Here is a 15,023-nt window from a genome sequence, read left to right as displayed (position 1 = left end):
GCAAAATGGAGGGGGAGGTGCAGAGATTTACCACATACCCCCCATCCCCCAACTCTGGCATAGCTTCCTCCATATCAACACCTGCACTGCACTGGAGTGGAACCTTTGTTACAATTGATGAAGCTACACTGACACAACATGATCACCCAGAGTTCATACTTTACATTACCCTTCACGTGTACTTTTGGGACAGATGTACAATGACATGTATCTATCATGTGTAGTACAATGCAGAGTATTTTCCTAAAAATCCTCTTTTCTGGCAATTTCAGACAACACAATTTTTGAAATTCTTCCATTTGCCACCTTAGGTCAAATTTCGTGTCAAGTAAAAGTTAACTGAGGCACAGTCCAACTACCTCATTTGGTTAAAATGGGAATGACCATGAAATCAAATGCAGAAATAAAGGGGTTCAAACTATTCTGCCAAGTCTTCCTGGTTCTGGACTAATCTTGAAAATCTTCTTTCAGCATAAATAATATCATTTATCCTTCTCTTAATTGGGCTTTATCACCTCCATACCTTTCCAGTCTCCAACCTCAATCTATGCCTTCATTCACTGGTCACTGCCAACTCTTGCCCCTTCGTTTCTCAGAATATCCTCTAGAGACTTTGTGTGTGTGTGTGTGTGTGTGTGTGTGTGTGTGTGTGTGTCTTCATCTCACCACCCCCCAGCTCTGTCTGCAGACCCTAAGGCCCCCCACAGAAACCACAAAGGATCATTTGGCTTCCCTTGGGAAAGGCAGAAAGTGAGCATTATGTTTTGGGGCAAATCTCAAACAGACCCCTCTCCAAATGCCAGTTTCTCCCTAATGGTTTTGTATTTTTCCTAATGGTTTGCTTGTTTGTTTGTATACATTTCAGGTTTCTATAAGAAGTCCTGGCCCGCAGAGGGCTGAGTTAGCTTCTAGAGCCCAGGGCACATACCTGGCTGCTTTCTGAGTGAGCTCCAGGGGGAAATCCGGGCACAGCAGTTGCAGCAAACAGTGATATTCTCTCATGGTCAGCAAATCTGAAGTTGAAATGGAGAGGAACACATTAGGTCTCTGCGTGTGAAGTCATTGCTCTTTGTTTGGCCATTTCATGGGTTTCAGACCTAGCCTCGGTAGAGCTGCTCTTGTAAAGGTGAGTTAGTGCTAGCTACTAACCTCTGGTAGTGAGATTCTAAGATCAATGTTTCTACAAAGTTTTTCCCGGGTGGAAGGTACCCAGCTACAACATTTTGGCTAACGGAGCTTCCCTGGTTTGAAAAATGGTCGGGTGAGAAGGGAACAAGAGGGACACCTTGATCCACATTCTTAGTCTGGTTTTCCTTGTGTATGAAAATCTACAAGAACGAGTCATTTCACAGCTGGTTAAATCTGCTGAAATTCTCTGGCATGGTAGCATTCACCACAACATGCCCAAAGACCATCCACGGATATCTGGAAGCACTACTAAGGCAAACTCAGGCTTTCAATATATGGAGAAGAATACATCACAGCAACCCACAGACCTTATTACTCTGTCATCCAGTATTGCACAGCCTGGCTTCTTTTGGATGCCTGCACAAAAATCTGGCCATTCTATTACAGGAAACCAAGACAAAGGTTCAAGATATACAATCAAGGCAACCAGACGATTCCTGATATACAGAAGCAGTGCCCTGGGAGAGATGAGCTAGGATGAGGCTCTGCAGCCCAGCAGCAAACCCAGAGATGCAAATCTCAGGGAGGTCTCTCGGCTCCCAAGGGAGAGGAAATACACTGATGTGTAAAGGTTGTTTTGTTATTACATGTACCAAAGCCAAAAGATTTTAGAACAGCCAGGCAATCCACAAGTATTCTGTATACCAAAGCATTTCAAATATGGAAGAACAAGCTAATGGTAAAGCAACAGCAGGCAACCTGGAAGCCATCCTAACTGGGAGAATGAGTGAGACAAGGGAATCCAGAGGGCATGGCCACATTTGGGGAATGAAGATGATGATCATAGGCACTTGGTTTCTTTGGACCCAAGTTAGCCCAAGCCACAGGCATCCAGATCTCCTGCCCTGCTAGTTTGGTTGATGCTTTTCCAAGATAAAAACCCCAAATCTCCAGGGACAGGCCTGGGTTCCTACTACTTTTTCATCAAAGCTCAATTCAAGGTGGGGGCAGAGAGTTAAACTAACCACACTGCCAAAGTCAGGGTCACCAAAGCAACAGGCTCAGTGCCAATGTAGGTCAAAGGATCAAGATGGCTTTTGTGGCCTTCGTCTTGGCCACAGTGGGGTGTGCACTTTCCTCTCCTCATTCGCTTGACCTCGGGCACAGCCTGGTAGGAGGTTTTGCTCATCAAAGGATGGTGTAATAGCCACTCACGGTCTTACAGCTTTAAGGTAAGGGGCAGGAAAGGTGAAGAAAGGGGAGGAGAGCTATTGAGTATAACAGATTCCCACATTATTCTCACTCCAGAACTCCCTGTGTAAAGAGGAGTGACTTCTGGAAGGAAGTAAATACACGCATACCTTGGAGATACTGTGGGTTTGGTTCAGAACACCGCAATAAAGCAAACATCCCAACAAAGTGAATCAAATGAATTTTTTGGTTTTCCAGTGCATGTAAAAGTAATGGTTACGCTAAGCTGCAATCTATTAAGTGTGCAATAGCATTATATCTAAAAAAAAGTACATGCCTTGGTTTAAAAATACTTTATTGCTAAAAAATGCTAACCATCATCTGAGCTTTCAGCAAGTTGTAATCACTGATCACAGATGACCACAATAATGAAACGGTTTGAAATATTGTGAGAATTACCAAAACATGACACAGAGACACAAAGTGAGCAAATGCTATTGGAAAAATGGCGCTGATGGACTTGCACAATGCAGGATTGCCACAAACCTTCAATTTGTAAAAAAATGCAATGTCAGCGAAGCACAAACACGTCTATAAAAGAAAATGCTATCTTTGAATCATCATTGCTTTCCTCGGCTAATTGGTGGATGTATCTGATCATTCTTAGGGGGTCAAAGTGTTTCACAGAAATTCACATTTGTCCCCCAAAGTTACCCACAAGATATCCTTGGGAAGATAAATCAGTGAAGGAATACGGGAAGCCTAGAGGACTGTGTAACTCCCACACTGAGTCAAGAAAGACAAGGTTGGGTATCAATCTCAGCCTCCTGGTTTCCAGACCCTCAGCTCTCTTTAGGTTCTTGATGACATTCTAACTCACGTACTTCAAATAGTTGCTTCCAAAGATAGAAGGATGATTTACAAAAATCATTTTGTATTTCTCTAATGCAACAACAGCTCTTGGAAATACTAAATACATCAGAATAACAGAATACAGCTTGTTCACCACTTCTGGAACTTGACTTTCCCAAATGGAAAATGAGGAAGATAAAGAGATGAATGAAAATCTAGGCAAATAGAGAACTTTTGCCACCTTCATTGTGGAAGACAGCAGTTCTACTTCTACTAATGTAGTGGCTGGATATTTTGAGAGAGAGGCATTTGCTGCTCGGAGATACTCCTCAGTTGAGTAGTGGGTATTTGGGAGAATGGCAAGTGGTCATGCTTGTTCCAAAATCAGAACACCAATGAGCAAATAGGAGCTGGCCGCTTCCTGTCTCCCAGGCTAGGGTTCAACCCTTAGCTCTGCAATTTACCAGTTACGCAACCGCGGGCAAATTGCTCAATCTCTCTAAATCTCAGTTTCTCATCTATAAAATGGGAATGATGACACTTACCTTTCAGGGTTGAAGTCAAGATTAAAAGAGAGGATGTCTATAAAGTACTTAGCAGAATGTCTACAACATAGTAACACCAAACAGTGGGGGATATTTTAGTTTTGTTTTTAAATGCTGGGGGCAAAGACAGGCGAGAAGAGGAAGGTGTTTCTTGCTGAGTTTAAGTGCTTAAACACCTAGGGGTGGTCTGCCTTGAAATTCTCTGTCAGGTTGCCTGAGCCAAACATGTTTCTAAATACTCTTTGCAGTATTCCTTCATTTCGTATTACTATGGGCCTCCTCAGTTCCAGGCACAGTGTTACAGAGATGAAGAAGCCAGCAGTCTTCTTAGCTCCCGAGACTTACACTCAGGCACTAGCTAACCCTAAATGCCTACTTTGGGCCCTCTAAGAGCTCTCCAAGATCTCAAAGGCCTTTTCAGGCAACGCTTTGTGCCTCAGGAACAACAGTAACGAGACTAAATAGTCACTGAGCCTTGAATTAGCTCACTTCACCTACGCAACAACCTTATGAAGTAGACTCCATTATTCCCAGTCCCACTTCACAGCCAAGGACAAGGAGGCTTAGAGAGGTGAAGTATAGTTGACCCTTGAACAATGTGGGGTTAGGGGCACCAACCCCCTGCACAGTCAAAAATCCATGTATAACTTTTGACTCCTCAACAACTTAACTTCTAATAGCCCACTGTTGACTAGAAGCTGTACTGATAACACAGTCAATTAACTTATATTTTGTGTGTTATATGTATTTATATGTTATATTCTTATAATAAAGTAAGCTAGAGAAAAGAAAATGATATTAAGAAAAACATAAAGAAGAGAAAATACATGTATAGTATTGTACTGGAAAAAACAAAACATGTACAAAGGGATCTGTGCAGTTCAAACCCATGTTGTTTAAGGGTTGACTGTCATTTGGTAAGTGATAAAAGAAGGGTCCAGAGCCTGGGGGGGACAGGAAGGGTACATGGCTTCCCAGAATAAAACCCGAGGCTGGGAGGGAAAGATGGGGGTCTGAAGGCTGGGTGGGCTTAATGATAATATTAACAGCCAACATTTATTGAGCACTTACTATGGGCCAGGCACTGTTCTTGCAAGGGCTTGTCCTATGTCGTCTCATTTAATCTTCACTATGGTTACCCCCATTTCACAGACACAAAAACTCAGATCACGCACGCGTAAGAGGCAGACCTGGAATTCAGACACAGGCAGTCTGGCTCTAGCGTTTACCCAACTAACACTTTCAGCACCTTGATCTTATCAACCGTAATGTGTGAAGGCTTAAGAGCTTGTTTTTCCCTCCAAACAAACTGCGGGAACTAAATAGCTCCAGGTGAACTGGATCAAGGAGACAATTCAAGTGATTTGGGATTTTTTTCATGTAAGAAATTTAGTCTGAAAGGTCTAATTACTGTCAACAGGAAAGACTTGCAGCTCCAGCAGCACAGCCTGTGCTGGGCCACAGGCCACGGGAGGGCGGGGGATGGGTGCACCTGTGCTCCTGGCCTCGCCCCCATTTCTCATCCCCGGCCACCTGCCAGCCGCTCTTTGCCCTGGCAGGTGCAGGGAAGGTAAGTGGTGTGTACGGACAGACAGACGCCTTCTCTAAAGGAACCCCACACCCCCAACTAGGAAAGCATCAGCCAGCAGGTCCTGAAAGATTAAAGGCGAAGGCACAAGAAGGGTCTGGTATAAGATCAACATTAAAACATTCTCCACAATTTGGTGCTTCTCTTTTTGTGGGTGGTCAGAGCTGTTAAACATTCTTATTCTCAGCATTGTAATAGTCCCACTGACCGTGTGCCCGGCTCTGGACCAGAGGCTTTTACATCCTTGGTTCTCTTCTCTCCAGAGGCAACACAGCGTAGCACCGTGGCTCATAGCATAGACTTCAGAGTTATCCTGCCTGGGTCAAAATCCCAGCTTTGCCACTGATTTCAAATTACTTGACCATTAAGCTCTCTGTGCCTCAGTTTCCCCTTCTATAACATGAGGATAATGACAGCACCATCATACAGTTGTTGTGAGTTAATGTAAAGGGCTTAGAAAAATGGCTCACCAAAAGTGCTCTGTTACTATTTGCTATTATTATTTTAGAAATAAAAAAAAACTAGGGTTTCTTTAAAGGTTGATTACCTTCTCAAGGAAACAGAACAACTTAGAGGAGGGAGAACGGTGATTCGCAGGTAAGCCCGTCTAGCTCCAAAGGTCCTTCTAGTTCTCACCAGCAGGTGAGATCCAGCTGGTTTATGGAGGACTTGACTTCTGATGGTAGGATTGTTCACATCAGGTGACTGACAGGCTTTCTATTGAAGTTAAACATACAGATACCCTGCAGGTGGGCCACATTAAACTGGGCAGGGCAGTTGTATTAGTGGAGAGCCCAGACGTAGTAATCAGACGACTTTGCTTCAAAGCCTGGCTCCACTACTTAACCTCTAGTGTGATCTGGACAAGTTGCACAACTTCTCTGAACCTTGGTTTCCTCTTCTTAGAAACGTGAATGACCACAGTACCTACCTAGTGCGATTGTTGTAAAAACCAAATGAGGCAATTTAAATATAAGGCACTTTTCTGAGAAATTTTCGAAGTGCCCAATAAGTGGTAGGATTATTTTATAGTTATTAACTGATTAAAACTTGAAGTCCTGAAATTAAGGAATCTTTAGACTTAAAGCCCTTAGCACAATGCCTGGCACACAGCAGTAAATATTTATGGAAGGAATGAATGAATAAAAACACGCATTACATAGAGACCCAGAGGAAAATTCAGACGGACAGATTTCTAGTCACTGGGTGAACTACCGAGATGGGGACTCCCCAGGCACAGGAGGCATATATACAAATTTAAGGGGCCACGAGGAGATGTTGGAGCTGTAAAGTGCTGAAAATGGAAAACGTCCTGTTCAGTAGGTACCACAACTCTCAGTGAACACAATACGTCCTGGCAGGGGGACTACACTCCACGTGCTTGTTGACTCCTAGCACCTTCTTATCAATGTTAAATCCAGTCAGCTTGGATATTTGTTTTCATAGGATTATATCACCAATTTACCATGAAAGCCAGAGGAAACCTAAGGTTTACTTCATAATAATTCACTTGACCACTGTTACAACTCTAGCAGGAATACTGTATTTTTCAAGATAACCAGCCCCTGGTTTAGAATAGTCTTTTGTTGGTTATCTCTACTCTAATCTCAGAGGGTGACAGGTGAGGTTATTTTGAATAAGAAAATTAGTCTAATCAGAAATTGCTGATGCCCAATAATCAAGGACTAACTTGTTCTTACCTCCTTCTTTCTTGGAAAAGAAGGATGAAGGTCTCCTCTTGTCTTTTCTACATCTGGTCTGCCTTCTTGCTGTGGAAATTCCTGTTTCGGAAGCTCTGTGGGGGCAGCTTAGTCATCTCTACATCCTCCTCCAAGACCACCCTGTGTGCCCACACATTTGCTCAGGAAGAACTGCGGTGGTGTGGTTGTAGACTCAGATGCCTTTGCTCTTCCTGGGAAATGGTGCCTTTTCCAGGGTCAGAGTGGTGTCATTCAAGGAGACCAGTGGAGGGCGCCTGGGTGACTCAGTCGGTTAAGTGTCCTGACTTTGGCTCAGGTCATGATCTCACAGTGTGTGGGTTCCAGACCCATGTCGGGCTCTGTGCTGACAGCTCAGAGCTTGGAGTGTGCTTTGGATTCTGTGTCTCCCTCTCTCTCTCTGCCCCTCCCCTGCTTGTGCTCTCTCTCTCTCTCTCAAAAATAAACATTAAAAAAGAAAATAAAGGAGACCAGTGGAGGAGTGCCAGACAGAAGCAACTAGTGCCGTATCTTTGTCCCTCACTCGGAGAAAGCCCAAATCAAGCATTTTTAGCACCAAAAGGATGGGGGATGAAATGGGCTTTAGTCTGGATTTGTTTCTGTGACTGCCTACAAATGTTGATGGCTGGGTGAGCTAGTGCTAGGACCAGAGCTAGAGATAATGAAATGTTACCAAGCACTGGGGAATCCCAGTGGACTGGACAACCTCTAGTTGGTTGGCTGCATAATCTCCATAGGAGGCCACAGAGGCCAGAGAACACCACAGCCCATGAGTGGACTCTCCAATTTTCAGTTGCAATTGTTTTTATGTTCTGTTCTGCAGGGCTTGTGGATGCTCATTCTAAATGACACTCACCCTCAGCCAGCCTGCTCTGCCAAGAGATGCTCGGAAGGACATGGATAGTTTGGGGCATGACCACACCGCCCCTTCCTAACCCCCAGCGCACTGAGGCTTTGGTACCAGTCTGCAGCTGAGTAAATACTACTCTGCAAGGAGGGGGATGGGAGGGAAGGAGAGCAGGGAGGAGAGAAGAGGAAGGAGGCAAGACATCTGACAGCTTCACTCCCCACGTAGCATGTAGTCCCACAAGTCACAGGCAGATTGCTGACATCCTAGAGCTATGTTCCTGTCAAGCAAACCCCAGAAGGAGAGCAGGCTGTGTTCCTAAATTTTATCCCTTTTGAGAGCACTGTTGTTTTATATTATAAATGGAGGGAAATCATAATTAGTTCACTGAAAAGGAAATGATTTCACAAAAGGAATGAGAAGCACTGGCTTCCACTGACACCTGTGGGGTAAAGTAGTTGGGCCATTATTAACACCATCCTTTGCGAGCTCATTATTCCCCAGAGCATGTTCAGTGTATTTAAACCAGGGCTGAAAGCCAGACTCCCTCTCTTTCTTTCCTTCATTATGACTGAGCCCAACATCAAATGATTATTTCTGTTTGACCAGTATATGCAATCTAGGCAAAGTATTAAATCAGACATGGTAACAATTGCATGGCAATTTTTAGAATGAACAAAAGAAACCCCCCGGAATTGTTTATATTAACCAAAGATTTAAAGAAATATGAGCATTTCTAATCAGCGTCTGAAAATCTGCAGGGATCGTGTATGGCACATCATGGCAATCTGGCCCGGTATTTAGGCTACCCACGGCCATCCCTAGCTCCCACAGTGGCACCGAACCAGAGGCCCGGTCTGACATGACAAGAATCCCACATACCATGTTTAGAGCATCTTTTCTGTCCATCATGATGGGGCTGTTGGGAGTTCGAGGACCAAGGCAAAGCTTGGTTCTGGGGGAGGACACTGTCTTAGACAGCTTTGATGACACGAACCACAGCAGGTTGCAATGCCCAGGACGGGCAACCCTATGGCGTTGTGGAAGGAGGCACCAGAGCCAGAAGACAAGAAAGCCTCTGTCCTGTAGCAACAGGGCCAGCTATTCTGGCACGAGCACAGTCTCCTGACAACTTATTGAGGAAGCTCAATAAATTGAGCTTTGGGAGGCAGCTTTGGACACCAAAATGTGGAGAAGGATCTTGGCATCATAAGTTCTTAGAGGGCCCAGCAGCTTATCAAGTTATTTCAAGCTTAGCATCTGCACCCATTCACATTTAAAAAACAATGTGTATTTATTTATTTTGAGGGAGAGAGAGAGTGAGTGGGGGAAGGGACAGAAAGAGAGGAGGGAGAGAATCCCAAGCAGGCTCCATGCTGCCAGTGCAGAGCCTGACAAGGGGCTAGGTCTCTTCGAACCGTGAGATCATGACCTGAGCGAAATCAAGAGTCAGATGCTTTTCAAGAGTCGGACGCTTAACTGACCTGACTGAGCCATCCACACGCCCCCACCCATTCACATTTTAATTCAGAGACCAATGTCCAGCTCTACCAGGTGTTGCTACTTTTTTTAAATGTTTATTTATTTTTGAAAGAGAGAGCGCGAGCAAGTGGGGGAGGGGCAGAGAGAGGGAGACACATAATCTGAAGCGGGCTCCAGGCTCTGAGCTGTCAGCACAGATTCTGATGTGGAGCTCCAACTCACAGACCGTGAGATCATGACCTGAGCTGAGGTCGGCTACTTAACTGACTGAGCCACCCGGGCACCCTCAGGTATTGGTACTTCATGCTTTTGTTTGGAAATAGGGTGATAGGAAGTGCTCTTTGACACAGAGACTTCAGAGCCAAGGTGTAATTCTTATCCAGGAAGAAGCAAGTGCTGTCTCAAACTCCTGTGACCCAAACCTGCTCTTAACTGGGCAGAAATGGTTAAACAGGCATAAGAGCTAAGGTGGAGACAGAACTTCAGGCCCCCCTCATGGTAACTGGAGGTGAGAGGAAACATCCTGCCCTCTCAGTGGTGGTCTATCTGGAAAACGTCACTCAATCTTTGAAAAAGAGGCGTATTTTACACTTCCTCACATGGGTTTTTATAACCAGAATGAGGGTTTTCATGTTGTTCTGGAGGAAGGAAAGGTCTGTTCTCCCAGAGGCAGGTTATAATATAGACAAGAGAACTCAGCCTGAGTTCTGCAAAGAACTAACCACATTATTCTGGGCACAACTCTTCTGGGCCTCCATTTTGTCACCTCTAAATGAGAAAGATGTGGTACGTGAAGGTTGAAAAAAATTTTTAAACAGATATACTTTTTTTTCAATGGAAATCTTATAAGGAACCTCAATGTATAACAGATAAAAGCAAAGCCTTTCTTACTCGACTTTCTCCTCAGTAGCCCTCACCTAGTCTAGAGGTGTGAGGAATGAAGTGGCTGGGAGAGAAGGCTCGAGGCATTGCTTTAAAATTCTAGGGCTCTACTGAGGATGGCTTGAAAAGCCCTGGCTCTAACCCCTAAGTGGGTCTTACGCCTGCTTACCTAGTGCAGCCTCCTGGATCGGCCAACCAGGGTCCAAGTCCTGGTTCTTTGGCTAACTAGCTGTGTTGACACTGAGCAAGCCACTTAGAAATGAGAGTGAATATTAATACTAATACTAATGATACTAACAGTATGAACAATACTGTTCCTAATCAGGAGAGTCTTTGAGAGGATTAAAACAGATGGTTAAAAAAAATTTTTTTAATGTTTATTTTTGAGAAAGAGAGAGAGTGCGAGCAGGGGAGGAGCAGAGAGAGGGAGACACAGAATCTGAAGCAGGCTCCAGGCTCTGAGCTGTCAGCACAGAGCCTGATGTGGGGCTCAAACCCACAGACTGCAAGGTCATGACCTGAGCTGAAGTCGGACGATTAACCGGCTGCACCACCCAGGTACCCCTGGAATAGATGATTTAAAAAAGAGAGAGATTGGTAGCTACTGAACAGAACATAACGTATACAGACGTTGAGTCACTACGCCGTACTCCTGAAACTCTGAAACTAAGGTCACATTGTGTGTCAACCGTATGCAAATAAATAAACAAAAATTAAAAAAATAAAAGAGATGGTAAATTTAAAGTGCTAGTATACGGCCCAGGGTAAGTATTCAATAAACAGTACCTGCTCTTGTTACGGCTTTTGAGGCACACAGGTGGGATGGCACCTGCATAACAAAAGGCACAATTCATCCAAGTTCAAGCTCAAGCCAGTGGGTGGCTAAAACAATCTTATTCCTTATCTCATGATTATTTTATCTTGCCTTTGTTCTTATTGATGAGAGAAGAACAGACTTCCTGCCCCAAGGCAGGTGCACACCACTTTCCTTGAGAGTCAGTACCCTGCCAATCCTCTATCATCTCACTAGTGAAAGTACTGATGAGTCATATTTATAGACAGACTGTATAATCATGCAAACCATTTTCATACGCATGATCACTTTTGATCCCCATAAGAACCTTGACAGGCGGGGAGAGGAAAACAGTATTATTCCCGTTTTTATGAACCAGGAAAATGAACCTCAGTAAGGGACAAAAAGTACCAAGTAAATGGTAGAGCCACAATCTAATCAAGCCTTCTCTTTCCAGGTCAGGGCCTCTCTCCACTCACTACACAGGCCAGTTCCTTATGATGTCCTTTCTCTCTTGCTATATGGTTCCTGGGACTTCAGCCCACTTTTATTTCTTCCAGGGATGAAAAACACCTGGCATAGTGGATTCCATAATGAGAGGGCAGTAAATGTTAGCTGCAACTGCTGCTATTGTTATTATTACCGTTAATATTTAAAACTGCTACCAGCTAGCTCATCTCTTCCTATCCTCCTTCTCCTAGACTGGCTCCAGGGTCAGATGTGGTCTACCTGGCTCCCTGCTTCCTTGCTGCCCCTAAAACAAACTGACAGACCCTTTCTAATTTAGGAGACTGCTGTTAATCTCTATAAGAAAACAGAGAAGGAACAACAAAAATAATAAACATTTTAAGCCATTATAGGCCCGGATCTGCAATTTGAATAGGACTAAACATCGATTAGCAAAGTATATTTAATGTACACACAAAAATTACTTCCAACTACCTTTTTCCTTTCCAATTTAAAATCAGGCTGACAGTTGGGATGGGATTTTATTATTATTATTATTTGTTATTTACTAAAAAAATTTTTTTTTAGGTAATCTCTATGCCCAACTCGGGGCGTGAACTCACAACCCTGAGATCCAGAGTCACATGCTCTGCTGACTGAGCCAGCCAGGTGCCCCTGGGATGGAATTTCAAAAAAGCGATCAGCAAAACTGATGGCTTGTCTGAGAAAGCAAGCCACAGAAAACAAAAACCAACAGAAGTATTTCTCTGGGCTTTCCACTGTCCAAAGTAGCCATAGAATAAATAGGAAGTGGAACAGATTATGCATTTGATTTGCTTAAAATGCATTTTCCTTTTCTTCTAAATAAACATAAAAAGAAGCAGTGGCTAACAGAGTTACTCACTAAGAGTGATCTGAACCGAGACAGACTAAAAATAAGAAAACAATCTAAGTCCCCGGTTCTCGATGATTGTGTGAGTAGAGGAAGATCGTTGCCAGCATGTAGGCGTATTTATAAAGACCACAGCCTGTTCTCTTGTCAGAATCTACTAACTTCCACCAATGATGACGGATTTATGGCTACCCATCAACTAAAAAAATAGACTTAAGAAACAAAAACAGCAAGAACCAGAAAGAAGGGTGGATATAGATAAACACATACATCTTTTCAGATGAATCCACCTTTGTCTTTCCTGCTGCTTTCTGTCTTTTGTGGGCATATATAATGTACCCTATCTATAATTATATGTATATGTGTGGGTAAGAGAAAGAGGCGGCTAGAGACAGAAGAGTGGTTGACTTTTTTTGGGACTGGAAATGGGATGGGAAAGGAAATTGACATTAGCAGTTACTGTTCCTTAAAGCCATCGACTTTGTTTTTCAAAGTATGGTTTTCCTGTTAAAAGATTCTTTGCCTGTAATGTGAGTGAATCACTCATCTTATTTTAATAAAAATGTGAACCAAATGATAGTGGCTCTGCGTCCTGGGAAATGACACAATGGTTAGGCTTTCTGGACCCTGATCCTTATCTTTCAGTGGGCCTGGCAGGCGTACAAAAAGAAAGGAAAAAAGATGAAAAATATCCCAGTGGCATCAAAGGATGAACCCACCCAATTTCTTTCATGCACCAGTATTCTAAAAAACAAAGTCTGATCTTACTCACTGGGGTTTGGACAAGGTACCTGGTTTCCTCATTGATGGGTGGCCTTCAATCAGACACCAGCTCTTTCTGTCTCAGTTTCCTCTTCTGTCATGCCTCATGTCTAAATGATCAGGGTGGATTAGATGAAGTTAAATCTACTTTAAAGTACGTAAGATTGCACACCCTTTTGAGCTTTTGCATTTTGTCACCTCCATGTATATAACCCACTTGAAAAATTAAGAAAACAAAAGTATAAGCACCAGGAAGACATCAAAGAGTCTTAAAAAAAAAAAGCATGAGCATTCAGAATTATAAAAAAGAAAAGTGCAAACTTCTTGTCTCAGTAATCCTCAGCGTTGTATTTGGGTCTAAGATTCTAGGATTCTTTCACTGTAATTCTCTCTGATTGAGGCAGGAGCACAAAGAACAGGTAGGACATGATTTGGATGCAGGTAGCATGGAACTTGCTAGAAGGGTGGGAATGTTACACAATCCACATTGCTTCATTCTAGTGTGGCACACGTAGTAGCTAAGAACATGAGATTTGGAATTAAGACGGTCTTGGGTTCAAGACGCCTCTGTTACTTCCTAGTTATGGGGCATGGGCAAAATTCTTTAAGCTTCAGTTTTCCCATCTATAAAATTGGATTATACGTCTTCTTTCTTAGACTCTACACGATGGGGGCCCCTGCTATTGCTCTAACTGCATCTCCTTCTACTCATTCCTTGCTTAGACCATTCCAGCCACAATGGCTTTGTAGTTCTGGAATACGTCAAGCATGTTGTTGTCTCAGGCTTTTGTATCTGCTCTCCCCTCTCCCCCCAGATCTCTACATAGCTCTTTCCTCCTTCAGGTCTCTTTTCAAATGTCATTATACAGTAAGGCCACCCCTGGCCATGGTATTTAAAACCGCAATGCTCCCCCTACTTCCTGCTTAGTTTTTCTCCAAAGAACTTATTGTTGTATGATCTACTATATATTCTTCAACCATATTACTTGTTTCCCTCCTAGAATGTAAGTTCCAAGAAATCAGAGATTTTGTCTCCTTCATTCAGTGTTGGTTCTCAATAACTGTTAAAGGAGCAGGACTGCTGGGATAATTAAGTGAGCTACTACTTATGAAGCTCTTCACATTCACCGCCTAAGACAGAAATGGCTGGCAGACAGGTTTTGTTTGGCTTGAACTTATTTTTTTTTAATTTGGGGATGAAACATTAGAAAAGTCAAGACATTCTCTGCAATACAATCTAGATTCCAGATATGTCTTTTCTAAAAAAATCAGAGGCCCTGAAGTCTCGGACCATCACTCCTGGACAATCAATCAGCTGGGGCTGAGGCGGAGGCTATCCTTGTAAGTCAGCCATGGCCCCCATTGCTGTTCACTGAATGACACCTGTGCTCCTTACATTACCTGTCTGGTTTTTGCAGGCACTTGAGTTTTCAACCACAGATGCAGAATTTCTCTCAAGAAGAATTTACAATAAAGGTTTAATTCATATGACTAAATGAGTTTCAAATGAAAATACACAAACTTAGGTAACCTCATTACGCTAAGAAGAAAGAGCAAAATAGAAATCGCTGTGTACAGTATGATTCCATCTTTGATTTCAAAGAAAACAAAAGGAAATAAATTTGCATAGGAAAAAGAATGGAATATACCAAAGTGTTAATAGTGGTGGTCAACTCTGCATTTGGGGATTATGCTTTGTGTTTTCTTACAATGGGAAGAATAAATAGTCACCTAGATTTACAGCATGAAAATTATATCTCAATAGAATAGTGGAAGGAAGGAAGGAAGGAAGGAAGGAAGGAAGGAAGGAAGGAAGGAAGGAAGAAAGGAAGGATGGATGGAAGGAAGAAAAAGTAGGAAGGAAGGAAAGAAGGAAGGAAGCCACCTACAGAAATG

The 15,023-nt window shown here is 43.2% G+C and overlaps 1 protein-coding gene across 4 annotated transcripts in view; it reads right to left on the bottom strand.

Moving 5' to 3' along the window:
• CD1H11orf49 (chromosome D1 C11orf49 homolog) overlaps positions 1–15,023 on the bottom strand; it is a 200,895-nt gene that overhangs the window by 24,912 nt on the left and 160,960 nt on the right. For all 4 annotated transcript variants that reach the window (XM_030331293.1, XM_030331296.1, XM_030331292.1 and 1 more), the window contains exon 4: positions 929–1,013. In XM_030331293.1, coding sequence (XP_030187153.1) covers positions 929–1,013 — 85 coding nt within the window. The remainder of the gene's footprint in view (positions 1–928; positions 1,014–15,023) is intronic.

This window comes from Lynx canadensis, chromosome D1 (genome assembly GCF_007474595.2).
Source record: "Lynx canadensis isolate LIC74 chromosome D1, mLynCan4.pri.v2, whole genome shotgun sequence".
Taxonomy (NCBI): domain Eukaryota; kingdom Metazoa; phylum Chordata; class Mammalia; order Carnivora; family Felidae; genus Lynx; species Lynx canadensis.
This window is presented reverse-complemented; position numbering and strand designations above follow the sequence as displayed.